Below are 17135 nucleotides of genomic sequence, written 5' to 3' on the forward strand. Positions count from 1 at the left end.
AGTCCCTTGGTGCCACCCCCACATCAGAACCAGGGACACCCCGGTGACCCCATGGGGATCATCCCGGGGGGACAGGGACACATCCAGGTGGTGGCACCGTCCCAGATGTCACCAAGAGCCACCAAACCCCCCTGGAGAGACCCTCAGGACCCCCCCAGCCACAGAACCCAGGGGGACAGGGATGGATTTATGGATTTTGGGTCCCTGTCCGAGGTGGTGGCACCATCCCAGATGTCACCAAACCCTCCCAGAGCCCCCCAATCCCTTGGTGTCACCCCCACACCGGAGCCAGGGACACCCCGGTGGCCCCAGGATCCCGTGGGGATCCCCCTGGGGGTGTCCCCCGCCCCCCCCCCCGCGTCAGTTTCCCCACGGGAGGAGCTCCGGGAGACTCCTGGGGTGGGATGGGATTGATGGGATGGGATGGGATTGATGGGATGGATGGGGTGGGATGGAAATATGGGATGTGGGATGGGATGATATGGGATTGGGATTTATGGGATGGGATTTATGGGATGGGATGGGAATATGGGATAGGATATGGGATGAGACTTATGGGATGGACAGAATGGGATTTGTGGGGTGTGGGATGTGGGATTTGGTTGTGAGATGTGGGATATGGGTGTGGGATGTGGGATATGGGGTATGGGATTTAGGATGTGGGATTTGGGATCTGGGATTTGGGATGTGGGATGGGCGCCGCGGCAGGAGGGAGGCGGGAGCCGACAGGGGTGGAATTTATTAGAAAATAAAATGTTTAATAAAAGAGCAGCTCCTGCTCCCTTCACAGCACGGGGGGGAGGGGGCGCGGAGCAGGAGACGCGCGGGGACAGCGACAGGGCGGGGACAGGAGGAAGAGGAGGAGGAGGAGGCGCCCCCTCCCCAGCCGCCTCCATCCAGTGTTCCCAAATTCACACAACCACGGTGGCGGGGGGGCTCAGGACCCCGCCAGGTAAATCCCTGCGGAGCCAAGGTGGGCACGGAGGAGGGGCGGGCACTGCCCAGCGCCCCCAGCTCGGTGCCAGCGCCCGAACTGGGAATCGCCCAGTAAAGGGGGGAAGGGGGGGAAGGAGTTTGGGGGGGGTGGGGACCCCCCAGGATTGTGGAGAGCAGGGGTGGGAATGGCTGGAAAGGGATCTCAGCGCCCCGAGGAGCAGGGAAAGGACCCCAAAAACCCCAGGGAAGGGACCCCAAATACCCCAGGGAAGGGACCCCAAAAACACCCCAAATAGCAGGAAAAGGACCCTAAATATCCCAGGGAGGAGACCTTAAACACCCCAGGGAAAGGATCCTAAAACCCACAGGGAGAGGACCCTGAGCACCCGAGGAAAGGGACCCCAAGTACCCCAGGGAAAGAACCCGAAATACCACACAGAAAGAACCCTAAAAACCTCAGGGAAAGGACTCTGAGCACCCCAAATAGCAAGAAACAGACCCCATGCACCCGAGGAAAGGGAACCCAAATACTCCAAGGAAAGGGACCACAAATACCCCAGGAAATGGACCCCATGCACCCCAAATAGCAGGGAAAGGACCCTAAACACCCCGAGAAATGGGCCCTAAAAATCCCAGGGAAAGGACCCTGAGCACCCCAAACAACAGGGAAAGAACCCCAAATACCCCAGTGAAGAGACCCTAAAAACACCCCAGGGAAGGGACTCCATGCACCCCAAATAACAGGGAAAGGACCCCAAATACCCCAGGAAAAGGACCTTAAATACCCCAGGGGAAAGAACCCCAAACACCCCAGGAAAAGAACCCCAAATACCCCAGGAAAGGGACCCTGAGCACCCCAAACACCCCAGGAAATGGACCCCAAACACCCCAAACACCCCAGGGCAGGGACCCCCCCGTTCCCCCAGCACCAGGGGATGGGGTGATGACCTCACCCCTCCAAAATTGTAGGGAAGGGACCCCCCACACCCCCATTTTCCCCCTCCCCCACCCCATACCTGTCGCAAATCTCTTCTTGACCAGCGACATTCGGTACCCGGCCCCCGCCAGCTCCACCTCCACCCCCGACAAGGTGCTGCCCTCGCTGCTGAACTGGGCGGCCACCGGACTGGGCTTACTGGGACCCCCCAGGGGCTCCCAGCTGGCCGAGAGTCGCCCACAGCCTGGGGGGACAGCGGTTTTTAGGGGTGGGGGTCGGGATGAGGAGACCCCACCCCCGTGAGCCCCGCCCGGGTCTCACCTGCCTGTCCCGGGGCACCGGGGACATCCAGAAGTTTCCAGAGCAGCCGCTTCTCCTCCAGGTTCCTGGCGGGGTAAGGGCTGTGCTCAAACCAGCACAGCCCCAAAATTCCCCAAATTCCCCAAATTTCTGCTCGGCCCCACCTCCCTGCCTTCCTTACCCCAGCAGCGCCCCCAGTTCCCATTTCCCAGTTCAGAGTTCCCATTTCCCAGTTCAGGGTCCTCATTTCCCAGTTCAGTGTTCCTATTTCCCAGTCCAGGGTCTCCATTCCCATTTCAGGGTCCCCATTTCCAGTTCAGAGTTCCCATTTCCCACCCTGTGAAGGTTTGGGACCCCAAACCCACCCCAATCACCCTCAGCACCCCCATCCCCATTTCCCCCACCCCAAACCAGTCCATCCCCATTTCCCCCACCCCAAACCAGTCCAATATCTCTGTCCCACCCCAAACCACTCCAACCCCATTTCCCCCACCCCAAACCAGTCCATCCCATTTCCCCCACCCCAAACCACTCCAATCCCATTTCCCCCACCCCAAACCACTCCAACCCCATCTCCCCCACCCCAAACCAGTCCCTCTCTCCCCGTCCCCATTACCAGCTGCCCGCGGGCTGCAGCCTCAGGTTGGTCAGGGGCTCCTCCACGGGCAGCAGCACGTGCACGTTGGCGAGCGGCACGGGCAGTGCCAGGGCTCCTCCGTTGTAGCCGTACTCCACACTCACCCTGGTAGCCCCGGGCGAGCAATCCCAGCGCACACAGAGCCGCAGAGGAGCCGAGCCGGCTCCCAGCCGCGAGAACTGCGCCACAACCAAAGGGGTTGAGGGGTTTTAGGGGGTGCGCAGAGACCCTCGGGTGCCCAGGTGAGGGTGCCCAGGTGAGCTCACCTGGTATTTGAGCAGAGCCACGTTGTAGTAGGAGGCGGCCGGGCTCTGCTCCGCCTGTTTCTGCAGGTGTCCCGTCAGGGCTGCCATGTTCAGCCAGAAGTCCTTGGTGCTGGGGTCGCTCTGGGAGGGGTCGCTGGGGGTGTGGGGGAAAGGGGGAAGCGGGGTTTGGGTATCCCCCAGAAATGTGGAACCCCCCCGGACCCAGCTCTGAACCAGCTCCACTGGGTGCCCGGGTACGTGGGAGTCCCAAAATTCAGCTCCTCATCATTGTATCCCCAGGAATCCCAAAATCCCAAAATCCAGCTCCTCATCCTTGTATTCCCAGGAATCCCAAAATCCCAAAAGGCAGCTCCCCATAGCTGTATCCCCAGAAATCCCAAAATCCCCAAACTCAGCTCCCCATCGCTGCACCCACACTTCTCAAGGTCCCTGTGTCCCCCGGACACCCCAAAACCCAACACCCATCACTGCACCCACACTTCCCTGTGCCCTCCTGTACCCCAAAACCCGCCCCATCACCTCCCGAGGTCACTGTGTCCCCCCCAGACACCCCAAAAACCGCCCCCCATCACTGCACCCACACTTCCCAAAGTCCCTGTGTGCTCCTGTACCCCAAAACTCGCCCCCATCACCTCCCAAAGTCCCTTGAGCCCCCCAGACACCCCAAAACCCGCTCCTATCACTGCATCCATCACCTCCCAAGCTCCCCAGACACCCCCTGCGCCCCAAACCCCCCTCCCCACCTGTCCCCTCACCTGTAGAGCAGCTCAGCGTTGGGCAGGAACTGCTCGATGGCTCCGGCCTTGAGGAGGCGGAAACTGAGCACGGGGGGCGCGGCGGGACCCCCAAAAACGCGCACGATTCCCGCGGGGAACGACATGGTCAGCTCCCCTGTCACCTTCACCAGGCAGCTGCTGGGGACACGCCGGGGCTCAGGGGACACGCTGGGGGTCAGGGGACACGGTGACCCCCCGGGACCCCCAAAATCCCCGGGACCCCCCCCGTTACCTGTCGGCGTCGCGCCCCTTGAAATAAGCGTGCACGTACTCGGTGAAGGCGGTGGCCACCGGCAGCGCGTCCTGCGAGCCCAGCACCACCGGGCTGGGACCGCGCGATAGCCCTGGGGAGGGGGTGCACGGGGGTCAGGGCATGGCTGGGACCCCCCCCCCCCGCCCCGTGCCACCCCTCACCCCAAATTTCCCGTCCCCCGGCACGCACCGAGCGCTGGCGGGGCCGCGCTGAAGAAGCCGCGCTCGCCCAGGCTGGCGGGGGCTGAGTGAGAGGGGCCGCAGCTCCAGGAGGGCGAGGGGCTCAGAGAGCGAGACTGCGGGGCCAGGAGGGGGGCGGGTGGGTGTTTGTGTCCCCTGCAGCCCTGAATTCCCAAATTCCGCATCCCTGCACCCCTGAATTCCACATCCCTTCATCCCCGAATTCCACATCCCTGCATCCCTGAATTCCACATCCCTGCACCCCTGAATTTCCCATCCCTGTGTCCCTGAATTCTGCAGCCCTGAATCCCCGAATCCCCCAATTCCTGCATCCCCGAATTCCACAGCCCTGCACTCCTGAATTCTATAGCCCTGAATCCCTGAATTCTGCATCCCTGTATCCCCAAATTCCACATCCCCACACCCCTGAATTCTGCATCCCTGAATTCTGCACCCCTGTATCCCCGAATTCCACATCCCTGCACCCCTGAACTCCGCACCCCTGCATCCTCCAATTCCACGTCCCGGCATCCCTGCGTACCCCCGCATTCCCAAAATCCCTAAATTCCACATCTCTGCACCCCCAAATTCTACATCCCGGCATCCCTGGGTACTCCTGCACTCCCAAATCCTGGGGGTCCCCGTTCCTCCCCCCAGCCCCGCACCCCCTCCTCATCCCAAGGGTCCCACCCCCGCACCCCCTCCCCATCCCGAGGGTCCCCACGCCCCCTCCCCATCCCGGGGGTCTCCGTGCCCCATCCTGGGGGTCACCATGCCCCATCCCGGGGGTCCCACGCCCCCTCCCCATCCCGGGGGTCCCCGTCCCCCCATCCCGGGGGTCCCACGCCCCCAGCCCCGCACCAGGTCGCTGTTGCTGCCCGCAGCCGGCCCGGCCGGCGGCCGCTTGGTGCGGGAGCGGCGCGGGGGGGCCACGAGAGGAACGTCCCGGGGGGCAGCGCTGGGCCAGGGGGGGATGGAATCTGGGGAGGGGGGCACGAACGGGGGGTGAGGGGAGAGCCCCGATAGGGCGGGACCCCCGCTCGGCATCCAGGACCACCCCCCAAGGATCCAGGACCCCTCTCCCTGGGAATACAGGACCCCTCCCAGGGGATCCAGGACCCCCACCCGGCATCCAGGACCACCCCCCCAGGGATTCAGGACCCCCACCCCGGGATCCAGGACCCTTTCCCTGCTCTGTTCTGGGTTAGGGTGGGAGGACAGAGTTGGGAATTATGGGGGGACAGAGCTCGGGGTTATGGGGGGCAGAATTTGGGGTCATTTGGGACAGAGTTTGGGGGAATGGGGAAGAGTTAGGGTAAATGGGGGGGGCAGAGATAAAACCAAGGGGCAGAATTCGAGGTAATGGGGGACAGGTTTAGGGGTAATGGGGGACAGATTTGGGGTTATGGAGGGCAGAGTTTGAGGCAATGGGGAGCAGAACTGGAGGTCATGGGGGGACAGAGTTGGGGATTTTGGGGGGTCAGGGCTGGGGGCAATGGGGGGCAGTTTGGGTCATGGGGGGCAGAGTTTGGGGTTTATGGGGTGCAGAGATTGGGGTTTATGGGATGCAGGGTTGGGGATAACGGGGTCTCAGATTTGGGATTTTTTTTGGGGGGGCAGTGAGATTTCGGGGCGATGTGGGGCAGGGTTGGGATTTTTTGGGGGGGGCAGTCAGATTTCGGGGCGATGTGGGGCAGCTCCCCCCCCCCAGCACTCACCCGGCTCCGGCTGCAGTGGGGGGGTCCCCGCCGTGCTCCCCTCGCCCAGCCCCGTGCCCGCCCCTGGGCAGCCCCAGGGCGAGGGGCTGCAGGACTCCCCCCCGCTCGGGGGGGCCGGCGAGGAGGATGAGGATGAAGCCGAATTGGAGGAAGGACGAGTCAGGGGGGGCTGCTCCCCACCGGGACTTCGGGGTCTGCCCCACACCGGGGGATCCCCGAAAGGATCCGGCGAGGGGGCTTCTCTTGGGGCGGCACCGCTGCGACCCCGGCCCGCGACCCCCGCGTCCCCCCAGAGCCCCTCGGTGCCGGCAGCGCTGAAAACGGCGAAGTTGGGGGGCTCGGGGGGTCGGGGGGCGCTGCTGGAAGGGTTGGGCTCCGCTTTGGGGTCGGGTGTCCCCGGTTGTGGGGTCCAGGGTCGGGAATCGGGGCAGGGTCCGGGCGGGGGGTGGGAGGGCGAGTCCAGCCCCGAGTCCTCCACGTTCTCCGGGGATGAGGAGGAGAAAGGCGACGAGGACGAGGTGAGCACGTAGGAGCGGGGGGCTGTGGGATAGCCCCGGTTAGAGTGAGGACCCCTCCCCACATTGCAGGAGGGGGGAATTTCTCATTCTGCCGCCCCCCAACCCAAAAAAAAAAAAAAAAAAAAATTTCCTCACCCGGGAATTCCTCTGCCTCGAACGCCGACTCCAAGGGGGGACCGAAGAGAGCGGCCGAGTCCTGGGGGGGCTTCCCGGGCCCGCTGGGACAGGGATGGATTGGGGGGTGGGGGGCTCAGAGCACACCCAGGACCCCCCCAGCAATGGGGGGTGGTCGCCCCATGGACCCCCAATCCCTTCTGTGCCCCCCTACCTGTTCAGCTGTGCCGCTGGGAGACCCCTCCCCGTGCTGTCACCTGCGGGGAGAGGGGGACACTGAACTGAACCCCCCCAAAAACCCCCAGACCCCTCGTAGGACCCCCAAACCCCCCCCTGTGCCCCCAAACCTCCCCAAATGCCCCTGTGCCCCCAAACCCCCCCAGGACCCCTCCTGTGCCCCCCAAACCCCCCATGTGCCCCCCAAACCCCTCATGTGCCCCCCAAACCCGCTCAGGACCCCCAAACCCCCTCAAACCCCTCATGTGCCCCCCAAACCCGCCAGGACCCCCAAACCTCCCCTGTGCCCCCTAAACCACCTCAAACCCCCCCCTGTGCCCCCAAATCACCCCAGGACCCTCCATGTGCCCCCCAGGACCCCCCTGTGCCCCCCAAATCCCCCCCAAACCCCCCCAGGACCCCCAGCCCAGTCTCACCTGCCCCCGGTGTCCCCTCGGGGTCTGTGTCACCGGGGGCCGGGGTCAGCGGTGCCACGTGTCCTGCACAGGGATGTCACCATGAGGGGACACTGGGGGGGGCTCGGGAAGGGAGGGGTGGGCGAGGGGGACAGGGAATGGGGATCAGGAAGGATAAATGTCCCCAAGGACTGGGGTCAGGGAGGGTGGCATTGTCCCCAGGGGTTTGGGGGGCAGGAATGTCCCCAGGGAATGGGATCAGGAAGAACAGGATGACCCCAAGGAGTAGGATGGGATGTCCCCAAGGAAGGGGCTCAGGAAGGGTGGCATTGTCCCCAGGGATTGGGTTTAAGGAAGGACAGGATGTCCCCAAGGAGTAGGATGGGATGTCCTCAAGGAAAGGGCTCAGGAATGATGGGATGTCCCCAAGGAATGGGTCTTGGGAATGGTGGCATTGTCCCCGAGGAAAGGATTTAAGGAAGGGTGGCATTGTCCCCAGCGAATGGCACTCAGGAGGACGGGATGTCCCCAAGGAAGGGCTCAGGGAGGGTGGCTCTGTCCCCATGGAATGGGGTTTAGGAAGGACAGGATGTCCCCAGGGAATGGGATCAGAAATGTCCCCAAGGAAATGGATTTAGGAGTGTCCCCAGAGAGTGGGATCAGGAATGTCCCCAAGGAGCAGGACCAGGAATGTCCCCGGGGTCCCTCCCCGTGTCCCCAGGGTCCCTCCCCGTGTCCCCGCGCTGTCACTTACGGCTCGCCTGCCTCCTGACCGTTCCCTGCAAGACAAGGGGAGCGGGCTGCGGTGAATTCCCGCGGGAATGCCGGGGGTCCCCGTGTCCCCGCCAGGCTCACCGCCATCCCGGGGGCCAGGATGAGGTTGCCCACGGTGGCCCGGAGCTGCTCGGCGCTGGCCTGGGCGCTGCCGGGCGCCTCGCGGGGTTTGATGTGAACCAGGAACCGCCGCGGCTCCGCCTCCTCGTAGTCGGAATCGCTGGAGGAGCTCCCGGCGTTCTCCACCTCGCCTGAGACCCCCGGGGTCAAGGAAATTCCCGGCTGGAATTCGCCCTTGGATCCCATAAAAATTCCCATCGGGATTCCCTCTGCATCCCATAAAAATTCCCATTGGGATTCCCCCCTGGATCCCATAAAAAATCCTATTGGAATTCCCTCTGGATCCCATAAAAATTTCCTCTGGAATTCCCCTTGGATCCCCCCAAAATTCCCCGTTGGAATACCTTCTGGATCCCACAGAAATTCCTGGTGGGAATTGCCCCTGGATCCCATGGGAATTGCCCTTGGATCTCACAAAAATTCCTATTGGATTTTCCTCTGCATCCCATAAAAATTCCCATTGGAATTCCCCTTGAATCCCACAGAAATTCCTGACTGGAATTCCCTCTGGATACCCAAAAAATTCTCGGTTGGAATTCCCTCTGGATCCCATTAAAAAAATCGCATTGGAATTCCCTCTGGATCCCCAGGAATTCCCAGTTGGAATTGCCCTTGGATCCCATTGGAATTCCCTCTGGATCCCATAAAAATTCCTGGTTGGAATTGTCCTTGGATCTTCCAGGAATTCCCGGCTGGAATTCCCCCCAGAATTCCCGGTTGGAATTGCCCCCAGATCCCACAGAAATTCCTGGTTGGAATTGCGCTTGGATCCCATTGGAATTCCCCCCGAATCTCCCGGAATTCCCGGCTGGAATTCCCGGAATTCCCAAGGATACTGCGCTCCGTGTCCGGCCGCACGGTGAATCCGTCCTCGTCCACCTCCGGGCAGCCCTGCCGGGACACGCTCCGACATTCCCAGTGCTCCCAGTTTGGGAACGGCCGTGCGGGGTGGGGGGGGGCACTGGGACACTCACCAGGTCATTGTCCGGAGATTCCCTGGGAATGACAGCGGGACAGTCAGGAGGGGCGGGGATGTGGGAATTTGGGGGTGTGGGAATTTGGGGGTGTGGGAATTCTGCGATACTGGATGAGGGAATTCAGGGATGAGGGAATTCAGGGATGAGGGAATTCAGGGATGAGGGAATGTGGGGATTCAGGGATGCAAAGCTGCCAGGATTCAGGGATCCAAGGTTGCAGGAATGCAGGAACACTGGGATGCAGGAACAGCGGGATACAGGGATGCAGGAACAGAGGGATGCAGGAATTCTGGGATGTAGGAACACCGGGATGCAGGGATGCAGGAGACACCGGGATGCAGGAATTCTAGGATGCAGGAACTCTGGGATTCTGGAATGCAGGAACTCTAGGATGCAGGGATGCAGGAACAGTGGAATGCAGGGATTCTGGGATGCAGGAACACTGGGATGCTGGGATGCCGGGATGCAGGGGACACCGGGATGCAGGGGACGCCGGGATGCAGGGGACACCGGGATGCAGGGGACACCGGGATGCAGGGGACACCGGGATGCAGGGGACACCGGGATGCAGGATCAGCAGGCTCGGGCTCTTACACAGCGTCGCGCTCCCGCTCCTTGCGGCTCAGCCCCGGGATCCGGAACGCTTTGCTGCGGCTCCTCTTGGGTCCTGGGAAAAGCGGGAATGGGCTGAGGAGGAGCCCCCGCAGCGCCCGGCATTCCCCGCGGGATGCAGACGTACTTGCCTTCCTGCGCTGGAGCCAGCCGGTACTCATCGAAATCCAGAGCTCCTGCCACGGAGAGCGGGATCGGGGGATCAACAGGGATAAAACGGGATCAAACAGGATCAGAGGGGATCAGGGGGGTCAACAGGGATCAAACGGGATCAGAGGGATCAACTGGGATCAAAAGGGACCAGCCGGGATCAACCGGGATCAACCAGGATCAGAGGGGATCAACTGGGATCAACCAGGATGGGCCGGGATCAGCTGGGATCAGGGGGGATCAGGTGAGATCAGCCAGGTTTGGGGGGTTCAGGGAGGATCAGGCAGGATCGGGGGGGATCAGGGGGTCAGGGGGGATCAGGGATCCATCCCTGCCCAGGTGGGATCAGGGGGGATCAACTGGGATCAGGCAGGGTCAGCAGGATCAACCGGGATCAGGGGGATCAGGTGAGATCACCCAGGTTCGGGGGATCAGGCAGGATCAGGGACCCATCCCTGCCCAGGTGGGATCGGGGGGGATCAGGGTCCCCATCCCTGCCCAGGTGGGATCAGGGTCCCATCCCTGCCCAGGTGGGATCAGGGGGGGATCAGGGTCCCCATCCCTGCCCAGGTGGGATCAGGGTCCCATCCCTGCCCAGGTGAGACCCCCCCAGCCTCACCTGGCCGCTCTCTCCCCGTGCCTTTGCTCTCAGCAAACCTCCGGAGCAGCATCTCCGTGCCGATGTTCTCCACGTTCTGCTTGAATTCCTCGTGGACCTGAGTGGGGGGGGAAAAAAACGGGGGAAGGGGACGTGGAATAAAGAGGGGAAATGGGAATGGGGAGGGGGTCACTCACCTGGGGACTCACCTGGCCGATCTGGACGTGGGTGTCCTCCACGGAGTGGGAGTAGGAGCCGATGAGCCCCTTCATGTGCCGCAGGTGAGCTTCTTCCACCTCCTGGAAGCGCTGGAGAGGGAAAAATCGGGGGTCAGGAAGGGGGGGGACACCCCCAGGATCGGCAGGTGGGCAGGGAATGGGGTTTGGGATGGGTGGGACATCCCCAGGGATCACCATGTGGACAGGGAGTGAGGCTCAGGAAGGGTGGCAATGTCCCCAAGGCTTGGCACAGCCAGGGGGGCACATTCCCAAGGGACAGCATCCCCAAGGAATGGGGCTCAGCCAAGGTGGCATGTGCCCATGGAGGGGTGGCAGGTGCCCAGTGCTCATCACTGCCCACATCCCAACAGCCCCCATCCCTTCCCAAATCCCACCAGTGCCCATCCAAACCCAAATCCCACCAGTGCCCATCCCAACCCAAATCCCACCAGTGCCCATCCCAACCCAAATCCCACCCCAAAAGCCCCAATCCTTTCCCCATCCCCAAAAGCCCCAATCCTTCCCCCATCCCTCCACCCCAAATCCTCTCCCCATCCCTTTCCCCATCCCTCCACCCCAAATCCTTTCCCCATCCCTCCACCCCAAATCCTTTCCCCATCCCTCCACCCCCAATCCTCTCCCCAGCCCGGTGCCCACCATGGCCGAGTCCAGCATGCGCTGCTCGAAGTCGGCGCGGGCCGCGTTGTATTTGTCCACCGCCCTCCGCAGAGCCTCGCCCGCCTTCCGCGACTTCAGCTCCGCCTGTGCCACCGGCCAGGGCACGGCGACAGCCAGGGGACAGCCAGGGGACAGGGGACAGCCGGGAGAATGACAGGGGAATGACAGAGATCGTCAGGAACGGGATAGGGGACAGGGGACGGACAGGGGAGAGAGGAGAGCCAGGGGAATGACAGGGATCGTCAGGGATGGGACAGAGGACAGCCAGGGGACATCCGTGAGGAAGACAGGGACCATCAGAGAGGGGACAGGAATCATCCAGGGGGAAAAGGAACCATCCGGGATTTTGATGGGGATTGTTGGGGAGGGGACAGGAATCACCCAGGGGACAGCTGGGAGAATGACGGGGACCATCAGGGAAGGGACAGGGACCATCCAGAGGGGACAGGGACCATCCACGAGAATGACAGGAACCACTGAGAAGAGGACAGGAACCATCCAGGGGGAAAAGGAACAATGACAGAGAATGACGGAGACCACCAGGGAGGGGACAGGAACCACGCAGGGGGGACAGGGATCACCGTGGGACAACAGAACCATTGAGGGAGGGCCAAGAATCACCAGGGAAGGGACGAGGGCCACTGAGGGGGGTGACAGGGACCACTGAGGGGGGTGACAGGGACCACAGCGAGCCAGGAACAAGAGGGCACAGGGACCACTGAGGGACACTCAGGGACCATCAAGGAAAGGACAGGAACCAGGGACCACCCAGGGGGGCACAGGGGACCACCCAGGGGGTGGGGACAGGGACAATGAGGGGTGCCACCTTGTCGATCTCCTTCTGGCTGGTGCCCTCCTTGCGCAGCCGCTCGTACTCCTGGCACTTGCTGTGGTAGCTCTCCTTGGACTTGGGCAGCAGCTGGGCCACGCCATGGAGCAGCTGCACGGCCTCCAGCGTCCCTGCCACCTCCTCCTTGGACTGCCGGGGCACGGCAGAGTGGGCTGGGGTGGCAGGGGACAGCGGGGAGGTGACAGCACACAAGGACAAGGAGGGGACAGCGGTACCTTCTTGTGCACCCGGCCTTGCTCCTCGCCGTAGCGCGAGATCTCCTTGATGAGGTCGTGCAGCTTCTTCATCAGCTCCAGGTGGCACAGGGCCAGCTTGTCCGAGGAGATGCGGAAAACCTCCCAGAGAGGCGCGAAAGTCCTGCTCGAGGGCCACCAGGAGGGTCACCAGGGTCCCCCAAAGCCACCCCGAGGTGTCCCCGTCACCCCCCTCCCCCCCGTACCCCAGCTGGGTCCCGTTCGTGGCCATCTTCGACAGCTTCACCATGGCCTTGGCGTAGTTCTCTTCGATGGCAGCCCTGGGGATGGCGGGGAGGGGGATTTGGGATGGAGGCGGGATTTTGGGGACCCCCACCCCGCCCCATCCCCGCCTCAGGTTGTCCCCACCCCCCGGGTACCTCTCCCGGACGAAGTCAGCGAGCTCCTTGGTGGAGATCTGCCCGTGCTTCATGTTGTGGTAGAGGACGTCGAAGCCGTGGTTCTTCTCGCCCTGCCAGGGGACCCCTCCCCTCCCTCAGGCCCCAAATCCCGAGGGACCCGCACCCCCTTTTCCCTGGGACCACCAGGAGCAGCGGGATCAGCGTCTGCAGTGGCCCAAAGCCCCCCAAATTGGGGTGCTGAGGATTCCCCCCCCCCCCCACCAGAACCCAGAACCAAGCCCAGGTGCTCCCCAGGAAGGGCTGGGCTGAACCCCAAACTCCCCCGGGGTTATTTTGGGTGCTGAAACCCAAATTCCTTTGGGGTTATTTTGGGGTGTTGAACCCCAAACTCCCCTGGGGTTATTTTGGGTGCTGAACCCCAAACTCCCCCGGGTTTTTTTTGGGTTCTGAACCCCAAACTCCTCCGGGTTTATTTTTGAGTGCTGAACCCCAAATTCCCCCGGGGTTATTTTGGCTGCTGAACCCCAAACTCCCCTGGGGTTATTTTGGCTGCTGAACCCCAAACTCCCCTGGGGTTATTTTGGGGTGCTGCCCCCCACCCACAAAGTGGCCTCGCCTCATTCCCCGCCCCCTCAAGCCACGCTGGGGGCGCAGGTGAACCCCAGGGGAAACTGAGGCAGGAGGAAGAGGAAGGTGGCAGCAGCTGCAGCACGAACCAGGAAGCGCCGACCACGCCACTTCCCCCCTCCCCCCCCAGACTGGGGACCCCCATGGAGGGGGGGGGGGGGGGACAGCGATGTCACCAAAGCTGGGAGACCCCCCCAGACCCCCCCGCCCCAATGCCCACTCCCCCCCAATTAATTAATTAATTAACAGCATTAATCAAAGCACCGCGGCTTGAAAATTCACCTCCCACAAGGGCGGGGGGGGGGAGTCTCTGAGAGGGTGGGGGGGTCCCGGCTTACCCAGAAGTGCTCGGTGAAATAGGACATCTTGGAGGGGGGGCGGGGAGGGGATGGGGACAGCGGCGCGGGGACCCCGCAGCTCAACTCCCGGTACCCTGGGGGGGGACACCGGGGTTTTACCGGGGTTTTACCGGGGGGGGCTCAGCGGGGTCGCACCCATCCCTATTTATCGGTTTTCCCGGGAAAACGCAGCCCCCGTGGCCATGGAAACCGCAAGTCCCCCCCTTTCTATTCTTGCTAGAGACCCCTCCCCAAGGTGTGCGGCACCCCCGGGGCACCGGGGAAGGCACCGGGGGGGCACCGGGGCGGCGCTGGGCCCGACACCAGATACGCAGATAAATAATAAATGAGCGGCTGCTGCGTGCGGCGGCCGCTCCCACAGCCCGCCCTGCCCGTGCCCCCCAAAAACTCCCCCAAAACACCCCCGCGCCCCATAGAAAAAAATAATCCAAATATCCCCACCCCCTTCTTCCCAAATTTGCCGTGCTGGGGGTGCCCACTTAGTGGGGAGACCCCCAGATGTGGCCCCCCACCACCCCAGATGTGCCCCCAACCTCTGGTTGTGCCCCCCAAACCCCCCTTTCCCCCCCCCCGGCCCCGCACCCCATCATGCACCGGAGAAAAACAGGAAACCCCAAAAATTCGCGCCTGGTTGGCGCCACTCGGGGAGGCCCCCCCTGACTCACCCTGAGCTGTTTTGGGGTTCGAGGGGTCCCCCCGAGCATCCTCGGCGTGCTGGGGGTCTGGAGGGGTTAAAGGGGGGGTCAGGGCACGCTGCAGCCCCCCCAAAAATCCTCTCCGAGCCCCCCCTCCCACCCCCCCCCCCGGTGCCTCCGCACGGGCTCAGCCACCTGTGTCACGAACGGGGCGGGCTCAGCGCGGCCCCCCCACTTCCCCCACGGCAAAATGGGGGGGTGGGAAAAACTGGGGGGGGCTCAGAGCCCCCAGGACCCCCCCACACTCCCCCCCCCCCCGCCCCCCAAAGCCCCGCCGGTCCCGGGCGGCCGCAAACGCCACGAACGCGCCGCCGGCCAAAGTCCCCGGTGGTGGCCGCGGCCACCGAGTCCCCGAGCGGGACGGGGGGTGCGGGGTGGGGGGTACGGCAGGGTTACCCCGGGACCGCCCCCCACCCCTGAACCCCAAAACCGAGCGGTTCTCGCCACCCGCAGCCGTGACCTTCAGCGGGGCGCGGGGGGACCCCGAGAAGGATGCGGGGGGACCGTAGCGGGGGGGGCTCGGTTGGGGAACGGGAGGGGCTGCGCATCCCAAATTCAACACCCCCCCCCCTCCGGGAACGGGAGGCACCGCGGGGGGGTCGGGGCGTGCACCCCAAAAAATAAATTAAAAAAAATAAAAATAAGAAAAAAAAAAAGGAGGGAAAGCGCTGAACCGAGCCCTGCACCTGCAGCGGGGGGAGGCGGCGGGGGGGCCGCCCGCAGCACCGGGAGCGGGATCGCGGCCAGCGGGGGCTGCACCGGAGCACCGGGGCTTTATGAACGGTGAGCACCGGGGCGCGGTGCGGTGCGGGCGGGGCGCGGTGCACAGCGAGGGGCGGATCTCCGGTACGGCGGAGAGGAGAAGGGGAGGGGGGGATCCCCGCACTCCGGGATAAGAGCGATGCTGCGGGGGCGGCGCGGGGGGGAACCCGCGCGGGAACGGCGGGACCGGGGGGGGCTGCGCTGCGGGGCCGGGGGCACTCGGAGCTGGGACCCCTGTGCGGGGCTCGGTGCCCGCTCCGGGGAGGACGCGGGACTCACCTGCGGGGCCGCCGCCGCCCCCGCCCCGCTCCGCTGCCGCCGCCGCCGCCGCCCCGGGACCGCGGCGGGACCGCGCCGGGGGCGGTGCTGGCCACGCCCCCTCCCGCCGAGCCGCACCTCCATTGGTCAGCGCTCCCGGCAGCGGTGACCGCAGCCAGCGGCCGCCGCTTCTCATTGGCTGAGGCGCCGCCGCGCCGCGCGCTGGGAGGGGGCTGATTTGCATATTTAAAGCGGCCGCCGCCCCGAAAGCGCGGCGGGAGCGGCTGCGGGACCGGAGCCGCCTGCACCGGAGAGCTGGCGCCCGAGCTGTCGCCGTCTCCCGGCTGTCGCCTCCCCTTGCAGGACTGCCGCCACCTCACGCGCTGCCACCCCCCGAGCTCCCTGTGCCGCTCCCGGTGCGGCCGCGCCCCCCGCCGCGACCCCGCCGGTTGTCACCGCACCCGCAGTCCCGGGGTGTCCCCCCCCACCGCTCCCCGCCCCGCCGCCGGTGCCAGCCGGTGCCTCGCACCCCGCTGAGCTCATGTCCCGGCTCCGGCTGTCACCGGCGCAGCTGCGGGAGCGGGCACGGACAGGGAGGGGACATTCCCGGCGGGTGGCGGGGGGGACATTCCCATATTCTCGTATTCCCATCGGGAATTAACCGAACATCCCGCCGACGACGACGGGGGACGCGCCAGCCCCGCGGTGCCACCGGAGCTGGGACGGCGGGGACGTCACGCGGCGGTTTCGGTTACGCTGCCTTTTGTCCCCGGTGACACCTGGCAGGTGTCACCGCGCCCGGGTGGCAGTGCCAGGCCCGGCCGGTGGCACCGCGGCAGCGCCGGTGGGCTCGGGGGGGGGCTGGGTGGGTGGGTTGGAGACTTTGGAGACCCCTCCCCAGCTCCTGGCTCGGTCAGAGTCAGGGCTCTGCTCCGCTGTCACCTCCGAGACCCCGCGGTGTCCCCGCGTGTGCTGGCAGCCACCAAAGGGGGGACAAAGGAGGAGAAACCCCCCTGGGACCCCCCCCCCCCAGAACCCAAAGCCACTGGGACCAGTCACAGCAGAGTGGGGGGCTCAGAGAGGGCTGGGGGGACAAGGGACAGCCCTGGGGACAGCCCCGACCCCGGGGGTCACACCTGGGCTCCAGGGGACCGAACCCCCCCCCCGGAATGGCCGAGGAGCCCCCTCCCCAAAACACCCCCCGATGGAGCAGAGGGGCTGGGAACGAGGAGATTTTGGGGAAGGGGAGGTTTGGGATTGGTTTGAGGGGTGGGAAGGGGGATTTTGGGGTGGGGAGGGGGATTTTGGGGTGGGAAGGGGGGCTTTGAGGGCGTTTTGTCCCCTCGTGCTGCCCATGAAGGATGGGGAGGGGGGGGCTGATCACAGGGACACGGGGACCCCCCCCGCAGCTCTGAACCCCCCCCAAAATCCCCCCAAAAACTGCGGGGGCCGAAGGCAGCGGCTGCAAAACCCCCCCACCCCTCCTCCTCCTCCTCTTCCTCCTCCTCCTCCTGCTGCTGCTGCTGCTCGTGGGGCCGGGGGCGGCGGGGCTGGGATGCAGGGATGGGGATGAGGATGGGGATGAGGATGGGGTTG

The 17135-nt window shown here is 64.4% G+C and overlaps 1 protein-coding gene across 4 annotated transcripts; it reads right to left on the minus strand.

Annotated features, from left to right (window-relative positions):
* Positions 1 to 721: 721 nt before the first annotated feature.
* FCHO1 (FCH and mu domain containing endocytic adaptor 1) lies at positions 722 to 15630 on the minus strand. Of its 4 annotated transcripts, none has more exons than XM_088179323.1 (29): positions 15561 to 15630; positions 14490 to 14546; positions 13804 to 13898; positions 12857 to 12948; positions 12683 to 12757; positions 12459 to 12600; positions 12220 to 12372; positions 11373 to 11477; positions 10695 to 10805; positions 10519 to 10615; positions 9881 to 9925; positions 9732 to 9804; positions 9135 to 9156; positions 8997 to 9051; positions 8122 to 8291; positions 8021 to 8045; positions 7288 to 7350; positions 6849 to 6891; positions 6656 to 6738; positions 6003 to 6542; positions 5146 to 5264; positions 4295 to 4400; positions 4085 to 4196; positions 3832 to 3987; positions 3077 to 3209; positions 2790 to 2989; positions 2195 to 2259; positions 1953 to 2117; positions 722 to 960 (listed from the first exon to the last, which is right to left on the minus strand). In XM_088179323.1, exons 3-29 carry the CDS (start codon positions 13828 to 13830, stop codon positions 938 to 940), a joined length of 3000 nt encoding a protein of 999 aa, XP_088035449.1. In that variant the 5' UTR covers positions 13831 to 13898; positions 14490 to 14546; positions 15561 to 15630; the 3' UTR covers positions 722 to 937. The 4 variants fall into 4 exon arrangements, with proteins under 4 accessions (XP_088035449.1, XP_088035448.1, XP_088035450.1 ...); XM_088179322.1 differs by having other exon boundaries at positions 3832 to 3990; XM_088179324.1 differs by having other exon boundaries at positions 3832 to 3990; positions 10707 to 10805; positions 15561 to 15626.
* Between the last annotated feature and the right edge of the window lie 1505 nt (positions 15631 to 17135).

Source organism: Sturnus vulgaris, chromosome 26 (genome assembly GCF_052056855.1).
Source record: "Sturnus vulgaris isolate bStuVul1 chromosome 26, bStuVul1.hap1, whole genome shotgun sequence".
Classification (NCBI taxonomy): domain Eukaryota; kingdom Metazoa; phylum Chordata; class Aves; order Passeriformes; family Sturnidae; genus Sturnus; species Sturnus vulgaris.